At 39.2% G+C, this 21,822-nt stretch overlaps 1 protein-coding gene across 3 annotated transcripts in view; it reads right to left on the reverse strand.

Moving 5' to 3' along the window:
* The window catches only part of rxfp2a (relaxin family peptide receptor 2a), a 99,226-nt gene extending 78,009 nt beyond the window's left edge, over nt 1–21,217 (reverse strand). For all 3 annotated transcript variants that reach the window (XM_046861430.1, XM_046861428.1, XM_046861427.1), the window contains exons 1-2: nt 21,125–21,217; nt 20,045–20,474 (exon numbers count right to left, since the gene is read on the reverse strand). In XM_046861430.1, the coding sequence (XP_046717386.1) occupies nt 20,045–20,126 (82 nt within the window). In that variant the 5' untranslated portion in view covers nt 20,127–20,474; nt 21,125–21,217. The remainder of the gene's footprint in view (nt 1–20,044; nt 20,475–21,124) is intronic.
* Between the last annotated feature and the right edge of the window lie 605 nt (nt 21,218–21,822).

Consider the following 21,822-nt stretch of genomic DNA (forward strand, 5'->3'; position numbering starts at 1 on the left):
TTTTTGAGTTTCTTGTGTTTTGTCCATGCAGAGCCACCGTAGTTTAGGTATTCTCTTAACATTCCTACTGCAAGTCATTAGCAGAGTGTTAAAGTCTTTAAAACAATATTTTGGCTCCTAAACATATCTGTCTGTAAGTATTTGTTTGATAGTGATCTTAGCTTACATTAGATACCAATTTTAGCATGTTTTCTATTTCTAATTTGTAATAAAATATGTGGCGCTATTACCGTTAGCTTCTCTATGGCATTTTCTATGTATATTAGCATCGTGCTAATCGCTCGCTAATGAGATCGGCTTTTTGAGTCTTTTAGTTAATTCTAAGCTACTTATTTTATAATTGCATTGTCTATTCACCCTATTGAGATTGTAATGTGCATTCTCTTGGTTTCTGTATGTTACAGTTTTACAGTCTTTCCAGTAAAACACACTAAATGAGCAAGACGCTTCCTAGTTCTTTATTGGAGACTAGGGATGTCAATTTCGACAAATTCTCATGATCGATCGTCGTTTAAATTAACGATCAGTTAATCGATTAATCGTTAACCTTCATACTGCAAGATGCGTCTACAGTAGTTATCGCATGAATTGTTGTGCAATGACACTAAAAACGCAAGCGTCCTCCCACAAAGGAAAGGGTTTTTACTGTAAATAAAAGGCTAGTAGGATTATAAAATGAATCGATTGATCATTTCATATAATTATTTAATTCAAATACAATGACTAATATAACGCACTCTCAGATGCACTCTGGCATATGAGCTGAGCGAAGCGGAGTGGTAATATTTCCTTAAGGCGCAGGCGCCTTTCTGAAGATTCCACTCCGCTCGCTCAACCCAGTTCATAATCCAAGCGTTCTAAGTGCATTTTATCTTGTGTGTGCTTTTCACATGCTTTATAATCCATGTGTATTTTGTAAAGATCTCGCACATTTCATCTCGTGTGAGTGTGTGCGTTTGTGTTTTAATGAGCCTATTTTGAATATTCTATTGAACAACAACGGCAGCTATTTTCACGGAAATAAAGTGAATGAAAATCAAATACACTTTTTCAGTTTTTGCATTTTAGGAATGTTTGCTAAGGATAGATTAATATATTTAATACATTTTAATTAATACAATTAAGAAGAATTAAAAAAATTAGTTTGGAAACATAAAAATTGCTATTTATCAGCATGCATAATTTTAGACAATTATAAAAGAATTTTGGTACAAACAGTAAACAATTAGGCCAACTAGAAAAACTTTATGTCGGAGCTGGAACTGGTTTACGGCGAGCGTCAGCGGAATATTAACGGAGCGCTTGCTCGGGCGGTTAGCGACTGAGTGGAGCGCACTTCCATAGAGCGGAAATCGTAGCGAGCGTGCGTCCATGTCAGCAAGTTTTTGTTACGGTGACACTTATAGGCAACATGTAATTTGCAATCATTTTGCACAGTCGTTCAGTTATTTCTTCTGCCTTCTGAGTTCCTACCTTTTTCCCAGCTAAAATGGAGGTAATTGTTGGCTGTGTCGAATCAAATCCTGTCTCGGAAACCGCTGGATGCACTTTTTTCAAATGATATATCATGGTGCTCGTTGATGTATTATATTTTAAAACACAGGCACAATGTTTGCAATTAACAGTATCACCATTTGAAATAAAATGATCCCAAACAAAACTCTTGCGTGCTCGCTTCATTTTCCTTCACAACTGCTGTACTTTACGTTTTGGCATAAGCCGCGTGCGTCATCCTCTTTTGGCGGTTGGCAAACCAGCTAGCTGCCTACGTCTCAAACTATGCACGTTAATGGTGATCATGCTTAATCGACCGTCGATAAGGTTTATCGATTAAAATATTTATCGACAATTAATCGATCATCGATTAATCGTTGACATCCCTATTGGAGACTGTTCGCTATCTGTAAAGCTAGTTCACACACACTAGTAAAGGCAGAATATATATATATATATATATATATATATATATATATATATATATATATATATATATATGAAAAATAACCTAATTAGATAATCGCTTAATAAAACAAGAAGGGGGATCTATTACAGGTTGGTTTGTAGCTTCGGTCAAATTAAATTGTGTTACAAGCTAAATAAAGGGAAGTTTCCAGAAAAAGCCACAATAAGTGTTTGGTTAGAGGAGTATCGAAGAGTTTAAAAAAAAAAATAACCCAAATAGTTATGTGATTTGGAGAGATTATGCTAAGTGGGCGAGAGGAAAAGAAAAAATGTGATATTAGTGAGTTAAAAACCCAGTACTGACACGGCTGGGATTTTTATTTAAATCAAACTGATGACTCTGATTCTGCAATGAATTTGTCTTTGTATTCATAGACAGATGGACATCTTTAAGAATTTCTCTTAAAAGGAGAAAATCCTGACAATTCCACATATCGAGGAAGTAAATGATTAAATGGTTGAAAAGAATGAAGACATTATGCAAAAATAAGTAGAACAGTTAAGTAGATTATATCTTTTAAAAATTTAATGAAAAACACACACACACCCACCCACACAAGAGTATTAATCAAATGGGGTCTAACAAATGTAAACTATTTAATTATATTTTTCCATTTATTTCATTTTATTTGATCAATTAAATATATGCCAATGTAATCAAAAAATTAAAGTTTATTGCATTAATTAGATTTATCATATTTTATATGTATAAAATAGGATACATATTATTTTATATATTATGGAACCAAGCAGGCATTTTTTATATAAAAAAAAAACAAAAAAAACAACCCAAACTGTTAAAGTTCACAATTGTAATTAATAATTCACAGAGTAAAAAAAAAGGAAAAAAAAAATGCCAAGCAATTTTATATTTTGCATTTCTTCCTCCTAACTTTACCGAAATTTAACCAAAATGTGAATAAAAAAAAACGTGATTTTTGTATAACAATACATCCCTAAAATATATATTCATGAAAAATAACCTAATTAGATAATCACTTAAAAAAATAAGAAGGGGGATCTATTACAGGTTGGTTTGTAGCTTCAGTCAAATTAAAATGTGTTACAAACTAAATAAAGGGAAGTTTCAAGAAAAAGCCACAATAAGTGTTTGGTTAGAGGAGTATCGAAGAGTTTGAAAAAAAAAATAACCCCAGTAGTTATGTTATTTGGAAAGATTTTGCTAAGTGGGCAAGAGGCAAAAAATAAATGTGATTTTAGTGAGTTAAAAACCCAGTACTGTTGGCACAGCTGGAATTTTTTTCAAAATAAACAGATGACTTTCATTCTGCAATGAATTTATCTTTGTATTCATAGACAGATGGACTTCTTTCCTATCCAGCCATAATTTGGGAGGTGTGGCCCTCAACCATATCATGCTCATTATTGAGCCTAAAGAGGAACCCCAGGGTTTTATAGGAGAGTTGGATAAAGTGAATATTGCCAAATGAGTGCATGAGAGTAAGACAATAGGAGGTCACACAGTGGTTCATAAAATGCAGCAAAATTAACAAGCTGTAACTACACTGGACTAGTGAATGCAGAAAAAAGGTAGATAATTTCAGACAAGCTTTGGCATGGTCAAAGTCTTGGTAGAAGCATCTATGGTACTTTTAATCACCTTGTGCTTGGCCATTTTATAGGAGATTGTGAACAGTTGTTAAAACAACCAGAAAAATTAAGTTCCCTAATTCTTAGTTACATAATGCTACTAATAAGAATGAGTTGATAACAAGCACCCTTTTAAATGGCAGCTTAATAATTGGTTATTGTTAAGATGAGGCGTGCTATGGACAACTCGAAAGCCTATTTTTTTTATCACACTTTTAGTGCTTTTTGTCTACTGGTGTGTGCATAAAAATCTCGAAATCTCACTTTTTTAAGATCTCGTCTCTTAAAAGGTGTGTAATTCTTTCCACTTACCTTCCCTGGCACCTCCATCTATCAGAAACCAGCACTCAAACACACCCCACATCCACAATGATATATTTCAAATTGATCAGATTATTTGACATGTCTGGAAGTCTGGGAAAGTGTTTTAACATGTTGGTCTTTTTTTTTCTCTACAAACAAACAACTTTCCTAACTTTTCAAAAACTGCAGTTATAAGATCTATACAGGATGTGTGTGAAGTCATATGCATCAGCAGTAGAAATAGGAAAATGTTGACAGTGCCAGACAAATTGCCAAATTGTCGTCAAAAAATGCAAAAGGCTATAAAATATAAGCCATAGGACAGAAACAGTATCTGCTTTCAGTTGGAGCTTAGGACAGGCTGAGTGAGAATATTGATTTGCCTTTTACAGAAGGAAGCTTTCTCTCCCTTTGTATTCCCCGAACTCAAACGTTTTTTTAGCCATAAAATAAAACAAAAATAGTAAATACAGAACCCTGGTTCTCTAAGGGAACAAGACGCTGCGTCAAAACGCTTTGGGAATGCTTCCATGTTGTCCACGCTCTGAATCACATGTGAAATCAGTCCGAAGGAAAGGCACATCACGACCAGGTAACTATAAAAACTACTTTTGAAATTGAAGGAAGTGCTGCAGGGATGCAGGCAGTGTGGCATAGAGACACAGCGTCTTGTTCCCTCAGGAACCTTACATACCATACGTTAACTAGAGGCGTTCCCTTTCCGGAACTCCTGCTGTGTCAAAACGCTTTGGAAACTAGTGTCCAATACCGCCAGACCGACCAATCGCTGCCTAGTGTGGAAGGACCGAGGAACCAGGAGTGGAACTATGGTCAAACCAAAACTTGACAAAGGTCATCAGGGCAGACAGCCCGCATCGTTGCCGATGTCTTCTTCTTCTTCTTTCGGCTTCTCCCATTAGGGGTCGCCACAGCGGATCATCCGTCTCCACAACCCCCTGTCCTCTACATCTGCTTCTGTCACACAAACTACCTGCATGTCTTCCTTCACCACATCCATGAACCTCCTTCTTGGCCTTCCTCTTTTCCTCCTTCCTGGTAGCTCCATCCTCAGCATTCTCCTACCGATATAACCCATGTCCCTCCTCTGCACATGTCCAAATCATCTCAATCTCGCTTCCCTCACCTTGTCTCCAAAACGTCCTACATGCGCTATCCCTCTAATAAACTTGTTTCTAATCCTGTCCATCTTCGTCACTTACAACGAAAACCTTAACATCTTTAACTCTGCTACCTCCAGCTCCACCTCCTGTTTTTTACTCAATGCCACTATCTCTAAACCATACAAAATCACAGGTCTCACCACAGTCCTATAAACTTTCTCTTTCTCTCTCGCAGATACCCTTCTATTACAAATCACTACTGCCACTCTTCTCCACCCACTCCACCCTGCCTGCACTCTTTTTTTCACTTCTCTAACACACTCTCCATTACTCTGCACTGTTGACCCCAGGTACCTGAACTTCTTCACCTTCTTCACCTCTTCTCCCTGCAACCGCACCACTCCATTGCCCTCCCTTCACTCAGACACATGTACTCTGTCTTACTCCTACTGACTTTCATTTCCATTATCTCCAGCGTGTACCACCTCTCCAGGCTCTTCTCAACCTGTTCCCTACTCTTCCTACAAATCACAATAGTATCTGCAAACATTATAGTCCATGGAGACTCCTGTCTGACCTCTTCTGCCAACCTGTCCATCACCACTGCAAACAGGAAAAGGCTCAGAGCTGATCCTTGATGCAGTCCAACCCTCCACCTTGAACCAGTCTGTTGTTTCTACTGCACACTTCACTGCAGTCACACTGTTCTGCACCACCCTCACATACTTCTCTGACACACCTGACTTCATCATACAATACCACAACTCCTCTCTTTGCACCCTGTCGAACGCTTTCTCTAAATCCACAAACACAATGCAACTCCTTCTGAAGTTCTCTATACTTCTACATCAACATTCTCAAAGCAAATAAGGCGTTTGTGGTGCTCTTCCTCAGCATGAAACCATACTGTTGCTCACAGATGGTCACCTTCTCTCTCAGCCTGGCTTCCCCTACTCTTTCCCATAACTTCATGGTGTGCCTGATCAACTTTATTTCCCTGTAGTTACTGCAGGACTGCACAACTCTCTTATTCTTAAAAACTGGTACCAGCACACTCCTTCTCCATTTCTCAGGCATCCTCTCACCTTCCACAGTCCAGAATCTCTCCTGAACATCTCCATGCTTCTAGCAGTATGTCATCTGGTCCTACTTCACCATTTTCACATCATCCAACCTTCTCTCCTTCTCATTTCCCTCATTCATCAGCTGCTTAAAATACTCCCTTTATCTTCTCAACACACTCTCCTCACTAGTAAACACATTTCCATCTCTATCCTTTATTGCTCTAACTCGCAGAACATCCTTCTCAGCTCAGTCCCTCTGCCTGGCCAATCGGTATAAATCCTTTTCTCCTTCCTTACTGTCCACCTTCTTATACAGCTCCTCATATGCCTTCTCCTTGGCTTTCGCCACATTCCTCTTTACCTGCTGCCGCATCTCCTTGTACTCCTGCCTACTTTTCTCATCTCTCTGTCGATCCCAATTCTGTTTTGCCAACCTATTTCTCCTTATGCTGTCCTGCAATTACTCATTCCACCACCATGTCTCTTTGTCTTCCTTTCTATTTCCAGATGTCACACCAAGTACCTTTCTAGCTGTCTCCCTTATCACTTCTGCAGTAGTTGCCCAATTATCCAGCACCTCCTCACCACCACCGAGCCCCTGTCTGACCTCTTTCCTGAACCTCACACTACACTCTTCCTCCTTCAGTTTCCACCATCTACCACCATCTGCCACAATCTACCACCATCTGCCCTTTCACATTCCTCTCCTTAAAGCCATACCTACCCATCACCTCCTCATCACCTCTGTTCCCTTCACCTACAAGCCCATTAAAGTCTGCCCCAAACACCAATCATTCATTCCTAGGTACACCATCTACCACTTCATCTAATTCACTACAGAATTTTTCCTTCTACTCCATCTCACAGCCGACTTGTGGAGCATAAGCACACAGTTTTTCACCCGCCCTACTCCAACTACAGACATGACTGCCACTCCACTTCCAATCTCTGATCATCACCTGGTTTCCTTTTCAAATCACTCTTCCTATTCAACCTAAAAATAATTTGCATGTCTCTCTTATCCATCCTAACCTTCACTCTATCTCTCCCTCCTCTGTAGCTTCCTGTACTCTTTCATCTCTTCCTGACCCTGACTCCTTTTTTCTCTACCCTTGGACGTTGCAACTGACTCCGTCCTCTCATCTCTTTCCTCAATCATGGACCTCCTTTTCCCCTTGACTACAAAACCCAAGAAGACTTCTTGTCCAACAAGAGAGGAAGTGGTAAAAATCACAACTCGATGTAGCCCTAGTATCTTACTGGCACTCCTGACCAAATTTTCTTTGGAGGTGACTTCTGCCAAAACTGCCTTCTACAAGGAAAAGCTTGAGGCCTCTGCACAAGATCCTCGTAAGCTCCACAACATCTTCTCTGCACTACTCACCCCCCCTGCTGCACCTGCTCCATCCTCCCTGACTGCTAATGACTTTGCCTCCTGCTATGATGAGAAGATTAAGACAATCTGCCAGACCTTCACTTCCTCCCCAACAATGACTACACAACACAGCTGACAATCCACTACATCTCTGTCAAGCTTCTCAACCTTAATCGAAAATGAGATACTGTAAGTCATCCAATCTTGCAATCCCACCACCTGTCCTCAGGATCCAATCCCTTCAACTATGCTTCAGACCATCACACAAGATCTCCTGCCCTTCATCTCCACAATCATCAAATGGGTCATTAACATCTGGCTATGTACCAACTACCTTCAAGCAAGCAAGGGTCATTCCCACCTTGAAGAAACCTACTCTGGATCCATCAGACATCACCAACTACAGACCGGTATCACTTCTCTCCTTTCTTTCTAAATCTCTGGAATGCACTGTTTTTAACCAACTGTCAGTATAGTATAATAACAGTATAGTGTAATAAAAAACAGTCAAAGTTGCAAAAAAACAGCATGTAAACGGTATAAGAGTCAAAGGTGCAAAAAAAAAACAGCATGAACAGTGTAGTATGGTAGAGTGTAAACAATAATAAATAAATGATGGTGGAATGGGCTGAGATGAGTAATGAGTGTGTGTTGAATGTTAAGTCCAGGTTATACAGTTCAGTAACACACATTGAATGAGTGTGTGTGTGTGTGTGTGTGTGTGTGTGTGTGAGAGAGAGAGAGTTTACTTTCAGTTCTGTGTATTAAGTAGCCTGATGGCTTGCAAAAAAAAACTGTTGCACAGTCTTGTTGTGGCGGCCCGAATGCTTCGGAACCGTTTAGCTGATGGCAGGAGAGTGAAAAGTGTGTGTGACGGGTGTGTGTGGTCATCCACAATGCTGCTGTTTGCTTTGCAGATGCAGCGTGTGGTGTAAGCGTGCATAACAGAGGGGAGAGAGACTCCGACGATCTTCTCAGCTGTCCTCACTATCCTCTGTAGGGTCTTGCGATCCGAGACGGTGCAGTTCCCAAACCAGGCAGTCATGCAACTGCTCAAGATGCTCTCTATGGTCCCTCTGTAGAACATGGTCAGGATGGGGGAGGGAGATGAGCTTTTCTCAGCCTTCTCAGGAAGTAGAGACGCTGCTGGGCTTTCTTGGTGATGGAGCTGGTGTTGAGTGACCAGGTGAGGTTATACGCCAAGGAATTTGGTGCTCTTGACGATCTCCACTGAGGATCCATCAATAATCAGTGGAGATTGGTCGCTCTTTGCTCTCCTGAAGTCCACAACCATCTCTTTGGTTTTGTCAACGTTCAGAGACAGGTTGTTTGCTCCACACCAGGCAGTTAACCGTTGCACATCCTCTCTATTTGCTGACTCGTCGTCCTTGCTGATTAGACACACCACGGTCCAAGTGTTGTCCAAGTGGGTGAGGGCCAGATGGAGGGTTGTGGAGATGGCATCGTCCGTGGAACGGTTTGGACGATACACAAACTGCATGGGGTCCAGGGAGGGTGGAAGCTGTGTCTTAATGTGCCTCATGACGAGCCTCTCGAAGCACTTCATCACTATGGGTGTGAGCCCAACAGGACGATAGTCATTGAGGCAGGAGACAGCAGATTTCTTTGGCATGGGAACAATGGTCGTTGTCTTGAGGCACGTGGGAACAATGTTGCTGCTCAGGGAGATGTTGAAGATATCAGTGAAGACATCTGCTAGCTGTTGTGCACATTCCCTGAGCACTCTGCCAGGAATGTTGTCATGTCCAGCAGACTTCCGTGGGTTAACTCTGCATAGAGTTTTTCTCACTTTAGCTGTGGTTAGACAGAGCACCTAGGCAGTGGGAGGAGGGATTGTCTTCCTCGCCTTCACGTTGTTCTGTACCTCAAACCGGGTGTAAAAGTCGTTCAGCGCATCTGGGAGGGAGGCATCACGGTCACAAGCAGGTGATGTTGCCTTGTAGTTAGTGATCGCCTGGATGCCCTGCCACATGCGCTGGGTGTCTCCGTTGTCCTGGAAGTGATCGTGGATTTTCTTTGCGTGTGCGTGCTTCGCCTCTCTGATGGCACGGGACAGTTTGGCCCTTGCTGTTCTTAAGGCCACCTTGTCCCCAGTTCTGAAGGCAGTCTCTTTGTTTCAGCAGCACACACACACATTTGTAGTCATCCACAGCTTCTGGTTGGAGCGTGTAGTGATGGTCTTGGAGATGGTCACATTATCAATGCACTTGCTGATGTAGCTGGTCACTGTTGATGTGTACTCCTCCGAGGTTGATGGAATCGCCGTTGGTTGCAGCCTCTCTAAAACATATCCCAGTCAGTGCACTCAAAACAGTCCTAAAGAGCAGAAGTAGCTCCTTCTGGCCAGGTTTTCACCTGTTTCAGAACCGGTTTAGAGATTCACATGGTTAAAATCTCTGGTGATAATAAACAATCTGTCGGGGTGAGCAGTCTGCAGGTCGCTAATAGCGCCGTAGAGTTCACACAATGCCTCCTTAGCATTAGCGCTAGGTGGAATGTACACTCCGACGATGTAAACAGTTGTGAATTCCTGTGGTAAATAAAAAGGTCTAGATCTAACAGTCACAAACTCCACTAGCGATGAGCAATAGCGTGAAACAAGCACAGAGTTCTTGCACCATTCTGTGTTGATATAAACACACTCACCACCACCACGAGTCTTACCGCACAGAGCTGTGTTTCTGTCAGCTCAAAACACGGTTAGCCTGTCTAGCTGGATGGCGGCTTCCGGAACTTTGTCGCTGAGCCACATCTCCGTAAAAACAAAAACGCAGCATTCTCTAAACTCTCGCCATGTGGTTCGCTGGAGTCGGATGTAGTCCAGTTTATTGTCCAGGGAGCAGATGTTAGAAAGAAAAATGGACGGGAGAGCCAGCCGGCTAGGGTTAGCATTTAGCCTAGCACGGACACCCGCCCGCTTGCTGCGCTTCCACTTCCTCAAGCAGCGCTTCCGACGTCCCCTCTCCCGGCCTCCGGCATCAGGTGACACCGAGGGCTGGGGGCCTGGTCTTTGTGGCGGAAGTCGAGGTCGCGAAGTTTGTTGATAACATCATCATGCAGATTATTGGTTGCATGATGCCTGTACCGTAACAATGTCTGGTGGTCATTGTCTGGTCATACACATGAACACAGCTGACTCTGGTGTCCATGTATTGTAATAGGTCGGGCTAAATATGAAAGCACCATTTTTGGATCCGGAGAGGCCGCTGCGAGCTACTGCCGCGCCGCCATCTTGAATTTCAATCTGCACTTATCTTCCTGGACCTTTCAGCAGCATTTGACACAGTCAACCACAAGACACTTTTGTCAACCCTCAAGAGCCTCAGTATCCGCGGAACAGCATGGGAATGGTTTGCTTCCTACCTGGAAGGTCGCTCATACCAGGTAACGGAGCGGATCCACATCTGCCCCGTGCAGACTCACCACTGGTGTCTCCGCTCCCTTCACTGGCTTCCACTAGCTGCACGTATCAGATTCAAAAACTGATGCTTGCCTGCAAGGCCAAAAATGGACCATCTTACCTCAGTGACCTCATCCCATCCTCATCCCATCTCGCACTGCACCACGCTGTCTGAGATCCTCCAGCACTGCTTAACTGGTACCACCTTCTCTCAAAATGAGAGGTAAGTACACTTCAAGGCTCCTCTCTGTTCTGGCACCGAGTTGGTGGAAGGAACTTCCCCTAGATGTCCGTACAGCGGAGTCCCTGACTATCTTCAAGCGAGGACTGAAGGCCTACCGCTTCCTGAAACACTTAAATTAGCACTTTCCAAGTTTGTAGAATTCAAGAGTTATATTTATATTAAGTTTGTAATCTGGCATACCAGTGTAGATTTATTCATTACTAGAGACTCAAAGCACCTTTTATACGTCGCTCTGGATAAGGGCTAAATGATAAATGCCGCAAATGTAAATGTAAATGTAAATAAGCACTGATGAAATTTATCCTCAACCCTTCAACTTCCAGCTTCACGTTCATCACCCTATCAGAAACTCTCTTCACCTCCAGTACACTCTTACTGTACTCTTCCTTCAGGATTACTCTACACCATTCCTCTTTCTATCCACACCATGGTAGAACATTTTAAACCCACCCCCAATGTTCCTGGCCTTACTCCTAGCTACCTCTCTCCCTTTACCAGTCATAGTACCAACATTTAAAGTACCAACCCTAACCTCCACTCTCCTCCACTTCTCCTTTCCCTGCCGTCTCTTTAGATGTCTTCCTCCTCTCCTTCTCCTCCTTTGGCCAACAGGAGCCCAATTTCCACTGGTATCCTGTAGGCTAACGATACCTGTGGCGGTTGTTGGTAACCCGGACCTCGACTGATCCGGTATGAAATTCTTATTCGTGATCCGCATATTTAATTTGGCACATGTTTTACGCTGGATGCCCTTCCTAACACAACCCTCTGCATTTATCTGGGCTTGGGACTGGCACTAACAGTGCACTGGCTTGTGAAACCCTAATGGCTGGATTTTGGAGGCCACATCATGTAATGACTGGTAATGCTAATAAACGTAGTCTTTGTAGCAGAGATAGTGCTTGGTCTTCCTTTCCTGTGACAGTCCTCATAAAAGCCTGTTTCATCGTAGCATTTGGTGGTTTTGAAAAAGGCACTTGACTGACCTTTATTTAAGAATGTCTTTTTTCTTTACTTAGTGTTTCTTGCCATAATATAAGTTTGCTCAGTAGTTGTAGTACCACTAATAGGGCTATTGACTCTGCAGTCACCCTTTCCTCTGCACAAGACAATTGATGATAATAGGAGGGCAAAAAATGTCACAAATTAACTCATGACTACGCACACCTGTGAACTGAATATTTTTTCAGCTGACTACCTTGTGAATCTGATAAGAGAATGCCATAAGTTTGTCATTACAGTAAATCTAAATTTAGCTACTTTGGACAATCTAAAAAATATAAATCACATTCTGGGTTGTTTAACCTCTGTGTTGTTTACTACATAATTCCATACATGTTTTATAGCTTATATGTCTTCAGTATTAATTAACAATGTTGAAAATAATCAAAATAAAGTAAAAACACTGAAGGAGAAGATGTGTCCAAACATTTGACTGGTCCTGTATATGTTCAAAAGAAGGAAATGTGATTTTTATGAACTTTATTCCATGATATGAACTGCAGTATAATGCTCTTTTATGATCACGTGAAAGAATGGCAATTAGCAAATTGTGTGTTATTGTTACAAGAGACTTGCTTTGTACTCTTATCACATTGCAAAGACCAGAGTAAAAGAGGGGTTTGAACTCCTCTTTTCCCAATAGAAAGAAAGATAACTATTATGAGATGAGGAAGGAAGCCTATGATGATAAAGACTAACCCTATTCATATAACTAACAAGAATGAGGATGTATGTTAAACTAGTTTGTAACAACCATGTCCTTTATATTTGTTCTCTATATGATTAATAATTCATGTCAATTAAACATTTACATGAGCTCTCACAAGTGGTGGTAATGATTATGCAGGTGAATTTATACCACAATTGCTTGGTTTGCCTGGGTGGCCAGCTCTAGGAAGAGTCTTGGTTCTTCCTAGACTGAAGAATTATGAAGTCCACTGTGTACTTCAGAACCTTCAATACGATAAAAAAAAGCCTCTATCCCCATCCATGTGCATTACACTATCCTATCTCTGACCACTTTGACCTTATGGCTAGAAAATTGGTCTGATATGCAGAAGTAGATAGACATTCTATAAACAGTTGTGCTCTTGTCCATACAATTACGTTACAACATTCATGTTATGTCTGTGACATCTCAAAGATGACCCAGAGCAATGGGATGTCCCTGAACTAAATTTGTGGTAGCAAATAGTCTGAATACATGCATTTTAGCATAAGTTGCAACGTAACACAATGTGAATAAGGAACACGTCAAAACACTTTCTGAATACATTGTAAAATTACTACAGCCTTGAACAGTAAGTGACTGGTAGTTTCAGAGAAATATTTTTGCCAGTCTAAATAGGCCATAGACCATTTCAAGGATGTAAACATGTACTGCAAAAAAAAAGCATTTCTGGTAGCATCATTTTAAAGTATGGAGATGTTGCAACAACTGAATAACATCCTTTTTGGGTTTAGATAAATCAGTAGAGTTAAGATATTTATAAAAGCTAAAAATAGATGATAAAGTGGATTTACTGGACCCCTTAAATCAGAAATTTAGGCGACAACTGTTCACTCAATACATTAAATGTTTACCTAAAGTACCATATCCAGATGTGTAATATTATCTGGTTGAGACAGAGTGTGTCTACACGAGAGAAGCGGTAACGATTTATTGGCTTCTGGATGCCTACAATTGCTTACATAGCACAAAATTTGATGTTTATCTTGTGTTTGGTGAGGGCTGCAGCAAGTTAAAGGTAACCAGGGAGGTTATTAGTGCGCATTGCTGGGTAAGTCCACTGATGCTTGCCTACAAGGAAAAAAATGGACCAGCACCACCTTACCTCAGAAACCTCAGCACACCTCAAACTGCACCATGCTGTCTGAGATCCTCCAGTACTGCTCGACTTGTACCACCTTCCCTCAGAATAAGAGGTAAGTATACTCAAAGTCTCTTCTCTTTTCTGTACATCGCTCTGGTCAAGGGCGTCTGCTAAATGCCGCAAATGTAAATGTAAGTCTGTATGTACAGTATATGGTAATATTGAAGCACATTGCTAACTGAAATCTATTCAATTGTAGGGAATGAAATTCAAGGTTATAAATGATGTACTTTAAATTGTATGTACTTTGAATAAGATCTGGAGATAATACCACAAGACCCGTGATTTGGAATAGTGGGAGTTGTGGAAAGAGAGAGATGATGCTATTTAATCGGCTGTGGCTAATGTAGTTTTACTCCCTGATGTATAATAAACCAAGTATAGTGATCTCCCGAGCTCTAAAATGTTTTGAAATGTTTAGGTGATTAGGTGAAGTGTGTAGCCATGTGGTCACAAATGAACAAGGAGCTGCATGCAATACAATGCTAGCTAATCGAATTAATCTAATTCATCATGTGTTGATGGTTTTAGATAACAGTAGATATCCTTGAGTTGTTAGTCAGTGTCCAGCAGAGCAGCAGAGAACAATGTTGTCCTAGTTTTAATTTTGACTTTTTATTTTTTTGCAAGAATAAATAAACTGTTGCAATATCACTGTGTATAATCTGCCTCCTACCAATGTGTTTTAAATGTGCATGTTAGCTAAATGTCCTAGGATCAAAGATGTAACTTCCTTACATAAAATGGTCCATAAGCACATTAAAGCTAAACTGAGTTATTAAAGATGGTTTATGTATTTTTACTTCATTAAACAGTTTAGAAAGTCAGGAAATAATTACAAAAATACCTAAGAATCTGTGTATTAAAGGATGGTGGATCAGGCTATAATTGTAGCTTAAAGAGAACATGGTATAAAACTGATCAGTGTCTTCATGTAGGAGGGACTTGTTTTGTTTCAAATATAATATAGATAGCTAATGGAAAGCAAAAGACAAAACACAACAATATGGTGTTGTGGAATTTTTATGAGTTTATATGGGGCACTTAGACAAATTAAGAATGTAGTATAGAAAACTATACTTATGTTGTCCATGTCCATTTCATCCTTTTGCACACTGCAGAATGTTTGTTAAGATTTTACTAAAGTGTTTCTGAACTTTGACCTAAGAGTAAGTGGTGCATTGCCAAAAGCTTGCAAAACAAGTCAGGACATATTGGGGAAGGTGTTCTTGACAAGCTTCATCGCTCTCACACCTTCACACAGTCCCGGGGTGACAAATTTTAGTATCAGATGTCAGGTTTATGATTTACAATGGTGTTATTGAATTATAGCCAAACCTGGTGTATAAACTGCATCACTTGTTGTTGGGCTGCTTTTCCAGTGCAAATTTCACAGTGCATCTATTGTGGCCCCAGCAGTGGTATAAATCTGGCAATAAAGAGTAAAGCTAATGCAGTGGCATGCCACAATAATTAAAAATTTCTTTCACACAGAAATTTACTTTTCAATAAAAGATGCATTGTTACTGGAGGATTTAATACATTAACTAACTTTTAATACTTCTGTAGGTTTCTTTGTTTAACACTGGTATATGGCATCTATAAAATAAACTTACGTAATTTACATAAGTAAGTTTACCCTTTGCCAATTCATCCAAGCAGTACAGACTAGTTGCATGTTTTGTATTCTGTGAAAAAATGTTTTTAAAAATGTATTACTTTGATTAAACCAACAGTGAAAGTGTGTAAAAGACTTTATCTTACTCATGGCTACACCTGAAGGAATTTCTCTCATAGTTATTTTTGTTAACCTTGAAAGCTAAATAGTGTTCAGATCAAATCCCTGGACTGTGGCCTAGTGAATTGACGACCGTACTGTACTTGTCCTGAACTTTAAACCGCTCTGACTGAGCATTTTATAGTCACACATATTATATCTAATGCAGAGGTCTTGTGCATTTAATACTAAAAAAAACCTTTAACATGATGAGTTACAGCCTTAGAAACCTAAACATTAATGTCAGACATATACTACAAGCCCAAATTGACTGCATCAAGTCCTGAGCTTCCCCAAGCATCTGCACCTGTTTCAGTGACTGTTCCAATCAATGTACATCAATCTTGTGAGATAAGAAACTGAAATCTTCTAAATTCCTTCTATCATCATGCTCTGTGAACTCCAGTGTGCCAAAGACTGGCTAAAATGGTGGCAAGAATTATGATCAGCTTTACACACTTCATTATTCAGACTTTACTATTGGTTTATTGGAAAACTCCTGTGTGAACACCACTGCTGTAGTCAGCACAAAATTCCTCACCAAATTTATCTCCATGACTTCAAGAGCTATGATTTTAAAAGCTTACAATGTATATCAATGATTACTGCATTACCAAGAATGCTAAATAAATGTAATGCTTGTGCTTGTGGTTTATTCTTAGATTCAAGTAACACAACCTTTTGACTGACATGATTCTCTGTTGCCATATTTTCCATCGAATGGTCTTCAATTACTCAAAATAAAGTGTAATAGTGAGAGGCTGAACTGTTTCATTGCACCTTGGCACAGACTCTGAGAATCTGTCTTGGCTATAACAAATAAATTGTACAGTGAGTGTACCATGATTGCGTGTGTTAAAAAAAGCTTTAAAAATGCTCATAAATCACATGTTTGTTTATTTGAATCAGTGTGTCACACTGAGGGATTTAATAAAACCTAGTGTACTATTAATGCATGGACAATTGATTTACAATAAAAAAGCATTTTTTTCTCAATTGCAACCTGTTCTATGTGGCTGAATGGGCAGAATCACTGCAGTTAAAACATTACTTAACAGCTGTCTATGCAAAGGCTTTCTAGTGGTTCAATATAAATACATTTATATACACAAATTAGTCATAAACACTTAAAGGTGACACAAATACAATTTTTATGTATCATTATCTTGTTACATTGGTACCGGTTAAGAGGTAGGATATACAGACGCTCCCCACTTTACGAACAAATTACTTTCCGAACGACTGTTCGTACCATGAATTTGTTTGTAAGTTGTTACTGTGTTCGCTATTGAATACTGATATCTCCTAATGATGTAAGAGCTAGAAATACTATCAAACAATAAAATAAACTTACACAAATCCAAATAATTGAAATACTGTATACAATATTTTGTAAAAATAAAAACAAAATTCATAAAAAATATATATATTCGCCCTAATACAGTGTGCATCATGTAGACTTGTTTCGGTCGACGACTAGCTCGCAGCGGATCTCCTCCGTTTAGAATTTTTTTTTACTCCGAACAAATTTCACTTTAAGGACATTTCACTGTTTTAGGCAGAAAGGGTTATGGTTCACTTCCCAAAGTTGAGTCATTGGAAGTAGAGCAAATGGGCTGGAATCTTTGAATTGAACACAGACCTATTGTAATGTGTTGATTATTAAAACAGAGCATTGTGGAATAATCCCATTATGCATTGGATAGTACGTACAAAAGTGGTCTACGAAAAGACAACTGTTGAACCAGTGACAGGGTCATGAGCATCCACTACTCATCGATGGATGTGGGGAGCAAAGGGTAGCTGGTCTGGTTAAATTCCACAGAAGGTCTATTGTAGCACAAATTGCTGAAAGAAGAAAATGCCATCTTTGATAGAAAGGTGTCACAATACCCAGTGCTTCGCAGCTTGCTATATAATATGTCAGACAATAGCTGCAGACACGTCAGAGTTCCCATGCTGACCCCTCTTCACCAGAGCATCTACAGATTTACAATTATTTAAAGTTTTTTTATGACAATTGCAACCCATTTATCAATTTACATTCCAAGTGAAAATAAGATCAGCATTTACAAAAGCATTTGCAAATAAAAATATTTTTGGATTTTTTTTTCTTGTTGTTGTTCATTTACACACAACTGTACTTAAAGTTTGATGAATGAGGGCCAATCTCTTACAGCACTACAGGTTAATATCATACATGCAACAGCTACATGTTACTTCTGCTACTTCAAGCCAATCTCTGCAGCCTAGGAAAAAGCATCCTGAAGATTTTATTGCATCTCGGAAACTCCATCCTTCTGAATGTAAAAAAATCTCACATTTAACTGAATCTTCTTTTATTTTAATTTCTACAGACTGCTCCTTATATAGCCAGGGTCAAATTTTTTACATGTATTTTGTGATGTTCTCACATCCTGTTTTCCTGATTTTCATGTTTATGTCATTGTCTTTTATTGTCATTATCGAGTGAACCTAATTATTTCAATATTTTAATAAAAGCATGTTTAGGAATATTTTACAATATTCAAATTGTTTAAAAAAATTATATTATCATAAAAATCTAGTAAAATGTATTATTAAGAGTACAGTATTATTATTTTACATTTACATTACTTTAGCAGCAGTTAATCTGGGTTCCAGCGCTCTGTATTTCATTACAAATTCCAATGTAGCCTTCTAAGTCTTTACGTTAATTAATTGTTTGAATCTTGTGGTATGTCCTCAATATTTCTTCTGAAAAAGTCTTGTTCAAACAATAGTTTGTGATGTCCCTGTGGATGATGTCACTATGATGTCACTGACTTAGTTTTTCTTTACATATCTCGTATTTTTTGTCAATAACTGTAAAGTTTTCCTCGGCTGACCTTCAATGTCTGGTTGTTGGTAGACTAATGGGTTCATATTGCCAATAATATTGAAATTACTCTGATTGGTTTTCTTATTTTCTCAGGTTCCAAGTGAATTGCTTTTCCAAATGAATTGCAAATGAAATGTCTTTAATTAATAGCAAAAGTGAATAAACAATATATTTTAGAGGCGACAGTTGAAATACATAACGTTTTCCTTCTTATGATCCAGCCTTTTCTCAAAATATTATTTACACTGCACTATTGCTTTACATTTACATCGTTTAGAATTTATTTGTCTTATAATGTCATTAAAATCTTGTTTGATAGAAGTGTTTTTGCCATTTAGTTTCCATAACAATACTTCCACTGTGGTCTTCTGTATAATCTATGGACTAAGAAATGTCAAAGTAATTCTGATATGGATCAGACCACACAAACAAGAAATCGTGGTTTTGCATGTTGATTTCGGGGTGATGTGGGAGGCATTTTTGCTAGGCAGCAGATTAACTTTGACAGGATTAAAGTTTCTGGCCAAGTTGCCTAGACAGAGCAGATTTACACATTAACGTGTTTTTCAGGAAGGATGTGAATGTAGATGGGATGAATGACAATTAATTTTTCATATTGTCAAAGGAAATAGGAAAAAAAAACAACAAACAACAACATTAATACTACTACTACTACTACTACTACTAATAATAATAATAATAATAATAATGTCCCTTTGAGATATTTTACACGTTTTTGTCTGTATAACGCTGCTGGTGATTGGTTTTGTCTGAAAACTGTACTAGAGGAGAAATAATAAGGGATAATAATAATCAGTCTGACATACAAAAGATAACCTGGAAATGTCTTCATAAAAATTTACCCCCAGTTAAATGACAGTTTGAATTTAGAAAAAACAAAATACTGCCACAGTCTTTTTTTTTTAGTTTGGATTAACAAAAATTACAAACAGCAAGTAGCAAATACATGCGTGCATGAGAAGGAGATTCAGTAAAGAAGGCACTACAGCACACGCTGTTCAGAACACACACACACACACACACACACACACACACACACACACACACACACACACACACACACAGAGGACTCTGTCCAAATTTATACAATAAATACAACAAAATAAATAACATTCCCTTAACTATGAGACTTAGTGTTTTATCAATTTGACCTAGAAAACCCTATATCCTTCCCATTATGGGTCAAAAAGTGACGCCTATAAGTGTCACCTAAAAGTGACACAACAACAACAACAATAATAATAATAATAATAATAATAATAATATGCAAAACCAGAACACTAATGTGCTTCATGTATATCTAACTCACGAGTAAAAAAAACATTTAAAAAAAGCAACTTATTTCTCCAGCTCTTTTTTTCACTTTTTTGCTGTTTATTCTGTAACTGGATATAACAACACATTTTTACCTTGTGGAGCCCTTAAACTCAGCTGAAGGCGGAGAATGAGGACAGCTAAGTCCATTAAATTGAGTCTGAAGCTGCTCCTCATTGCTCTCTCCTTCTTTCACTCTTCATGCGCTCCTGTAACTCTCACACGCACAGTGTAGGTATAGAGTTAGAAAATAATGGTTTGCCATTGTTCCTGTTCCGGCGAAAATCGAACTGATCACAAAATAAACCAGTGGATGTATTTTCCGACGTGAGCACGATCAGGTCTGGCGCGCAGAGGCTTCAAATGAATCACGGCGAGCCGTTTTGTGCGCGCGACTCCGCCTTCATTTTGTTCAGTCACTGACGAGTTTCAGGCGTTTGGAGAAACAGAACAGTGTGTTAGTGCGCTGTGTGAAAAGTCGTACCTCCTCGGGGCTGTTTTGGCTCTATTCCCTGAAACAAGACCCTGAGCAATGACAATAAACATGTTAGTACAGACCATTTCTCTTTAAATTTGTTCAGTCACCTTTAGCATTGTTTGACAGCTGAAAGGGATTTCATTATGACTAAGTATGGTCTGTATAAAGGAGCTCATGGAAGTCTACCAGTGCACATGGAGCATCTCAGAACACTGGCAGCTCCTGGAATGTCAGAAATAGCATGTGCATCCAAGGCCTGGGAGAAGTTCACAACCTGAGGACCTGTGCTCCATGCTTCAAAATGCTCCATGTGCACTGGTAGACTTCCATGAGCTCCTTTATACTGACCATTTTTAGTCATAATGAAATCCCTTTTACCTTTCAGACAATGCTAAAGGTTACTGAACAAATTTAAAGAGAAATGGTTTAAGAGGTCAATAAACTTATTTATTCATCATTAGCGATCTCATCAGGGCAAAGACAAAAGTGACACACTTGAGTAAGAGAGAGACATTCCAGGGCAAAAACTGCAAGTAAATTACTGTGCACAGGTTTTAGGCTAATGTGAAGAAATGTAAAATAAGAATGCTTTTTAAAAATCTATTTTTTTGTAAATGTTTACTTTTAGCAATTTACAAAGTATAAAGTGAGTAAACAGAAGAAAATCCTAAATTAAATCTATATTTGGTGTGACTACCCTTTGGCTTAGCATCAGTTCTTGCACTTGCATACTTTGTACACTCGCACAAATTCAAGGAATTTGAAGGATCTGAGTTAAGTCTATGATTAACAAATTATACCAAGCAGGTGCTAATGATTATCATTTTCTTATATAGATTGAAACACAGTCATTAATTAAAACAGAAACAGCTGTGTAGGAGGCTTAAATCTGGGTAAGGAACAGCTTAACTCTGCCATTAAGATGAGGTTGTGGAAAACAGTTCTTTGTCACAGGTCATACACCATGGCAAGACTGAGCATAGCAACAAGCACAGCAATGTCTCTCCCATCAGCAAGATTTCAAAGCAGAGTGGGGTTTCAGAATGTGCTGTTCAATTTGTTTTAAAAAATCACAAACAAATGGGCAATTCTGAGGGCCATATACACAGTGGTTGGCCAAGGAACGTAATAGAGAAGATGAAAGACACATCATGCTTACTTCCCTTGGAATATGTCCAGCAGTGCCATCAGCAAAGAACTGGTGGAAACAAGTTTGACCCAAGTACACCAATTTATTGTCAGAGAAGTCTAGCCAGAAGTGGACTTCATAGAAGGATTGTGGCCAAGAAGCCATACCAACAAGTAAAAACAAGGCTAAGCATGAAGCATGAACTATGCACAAAAAGATAGGAATTTCATAAAATGCCAATATTCAAAAATACAGGCAGATACTTA

This window comes from Silurus meridionalis, chromosome 11, assembly GCF_014805685.1.
Source record: "Silurus meridionalis isolate SWU-2019-XX chromosome 11, ASM1480568v1, whole genome shotgun sequence".
Lineage (NCBI taxonomy): Eukaryota > Metazoa > Chordata > Actinopteri > Siluriformes > Siluridae > Silurus > Silurus meridionalis.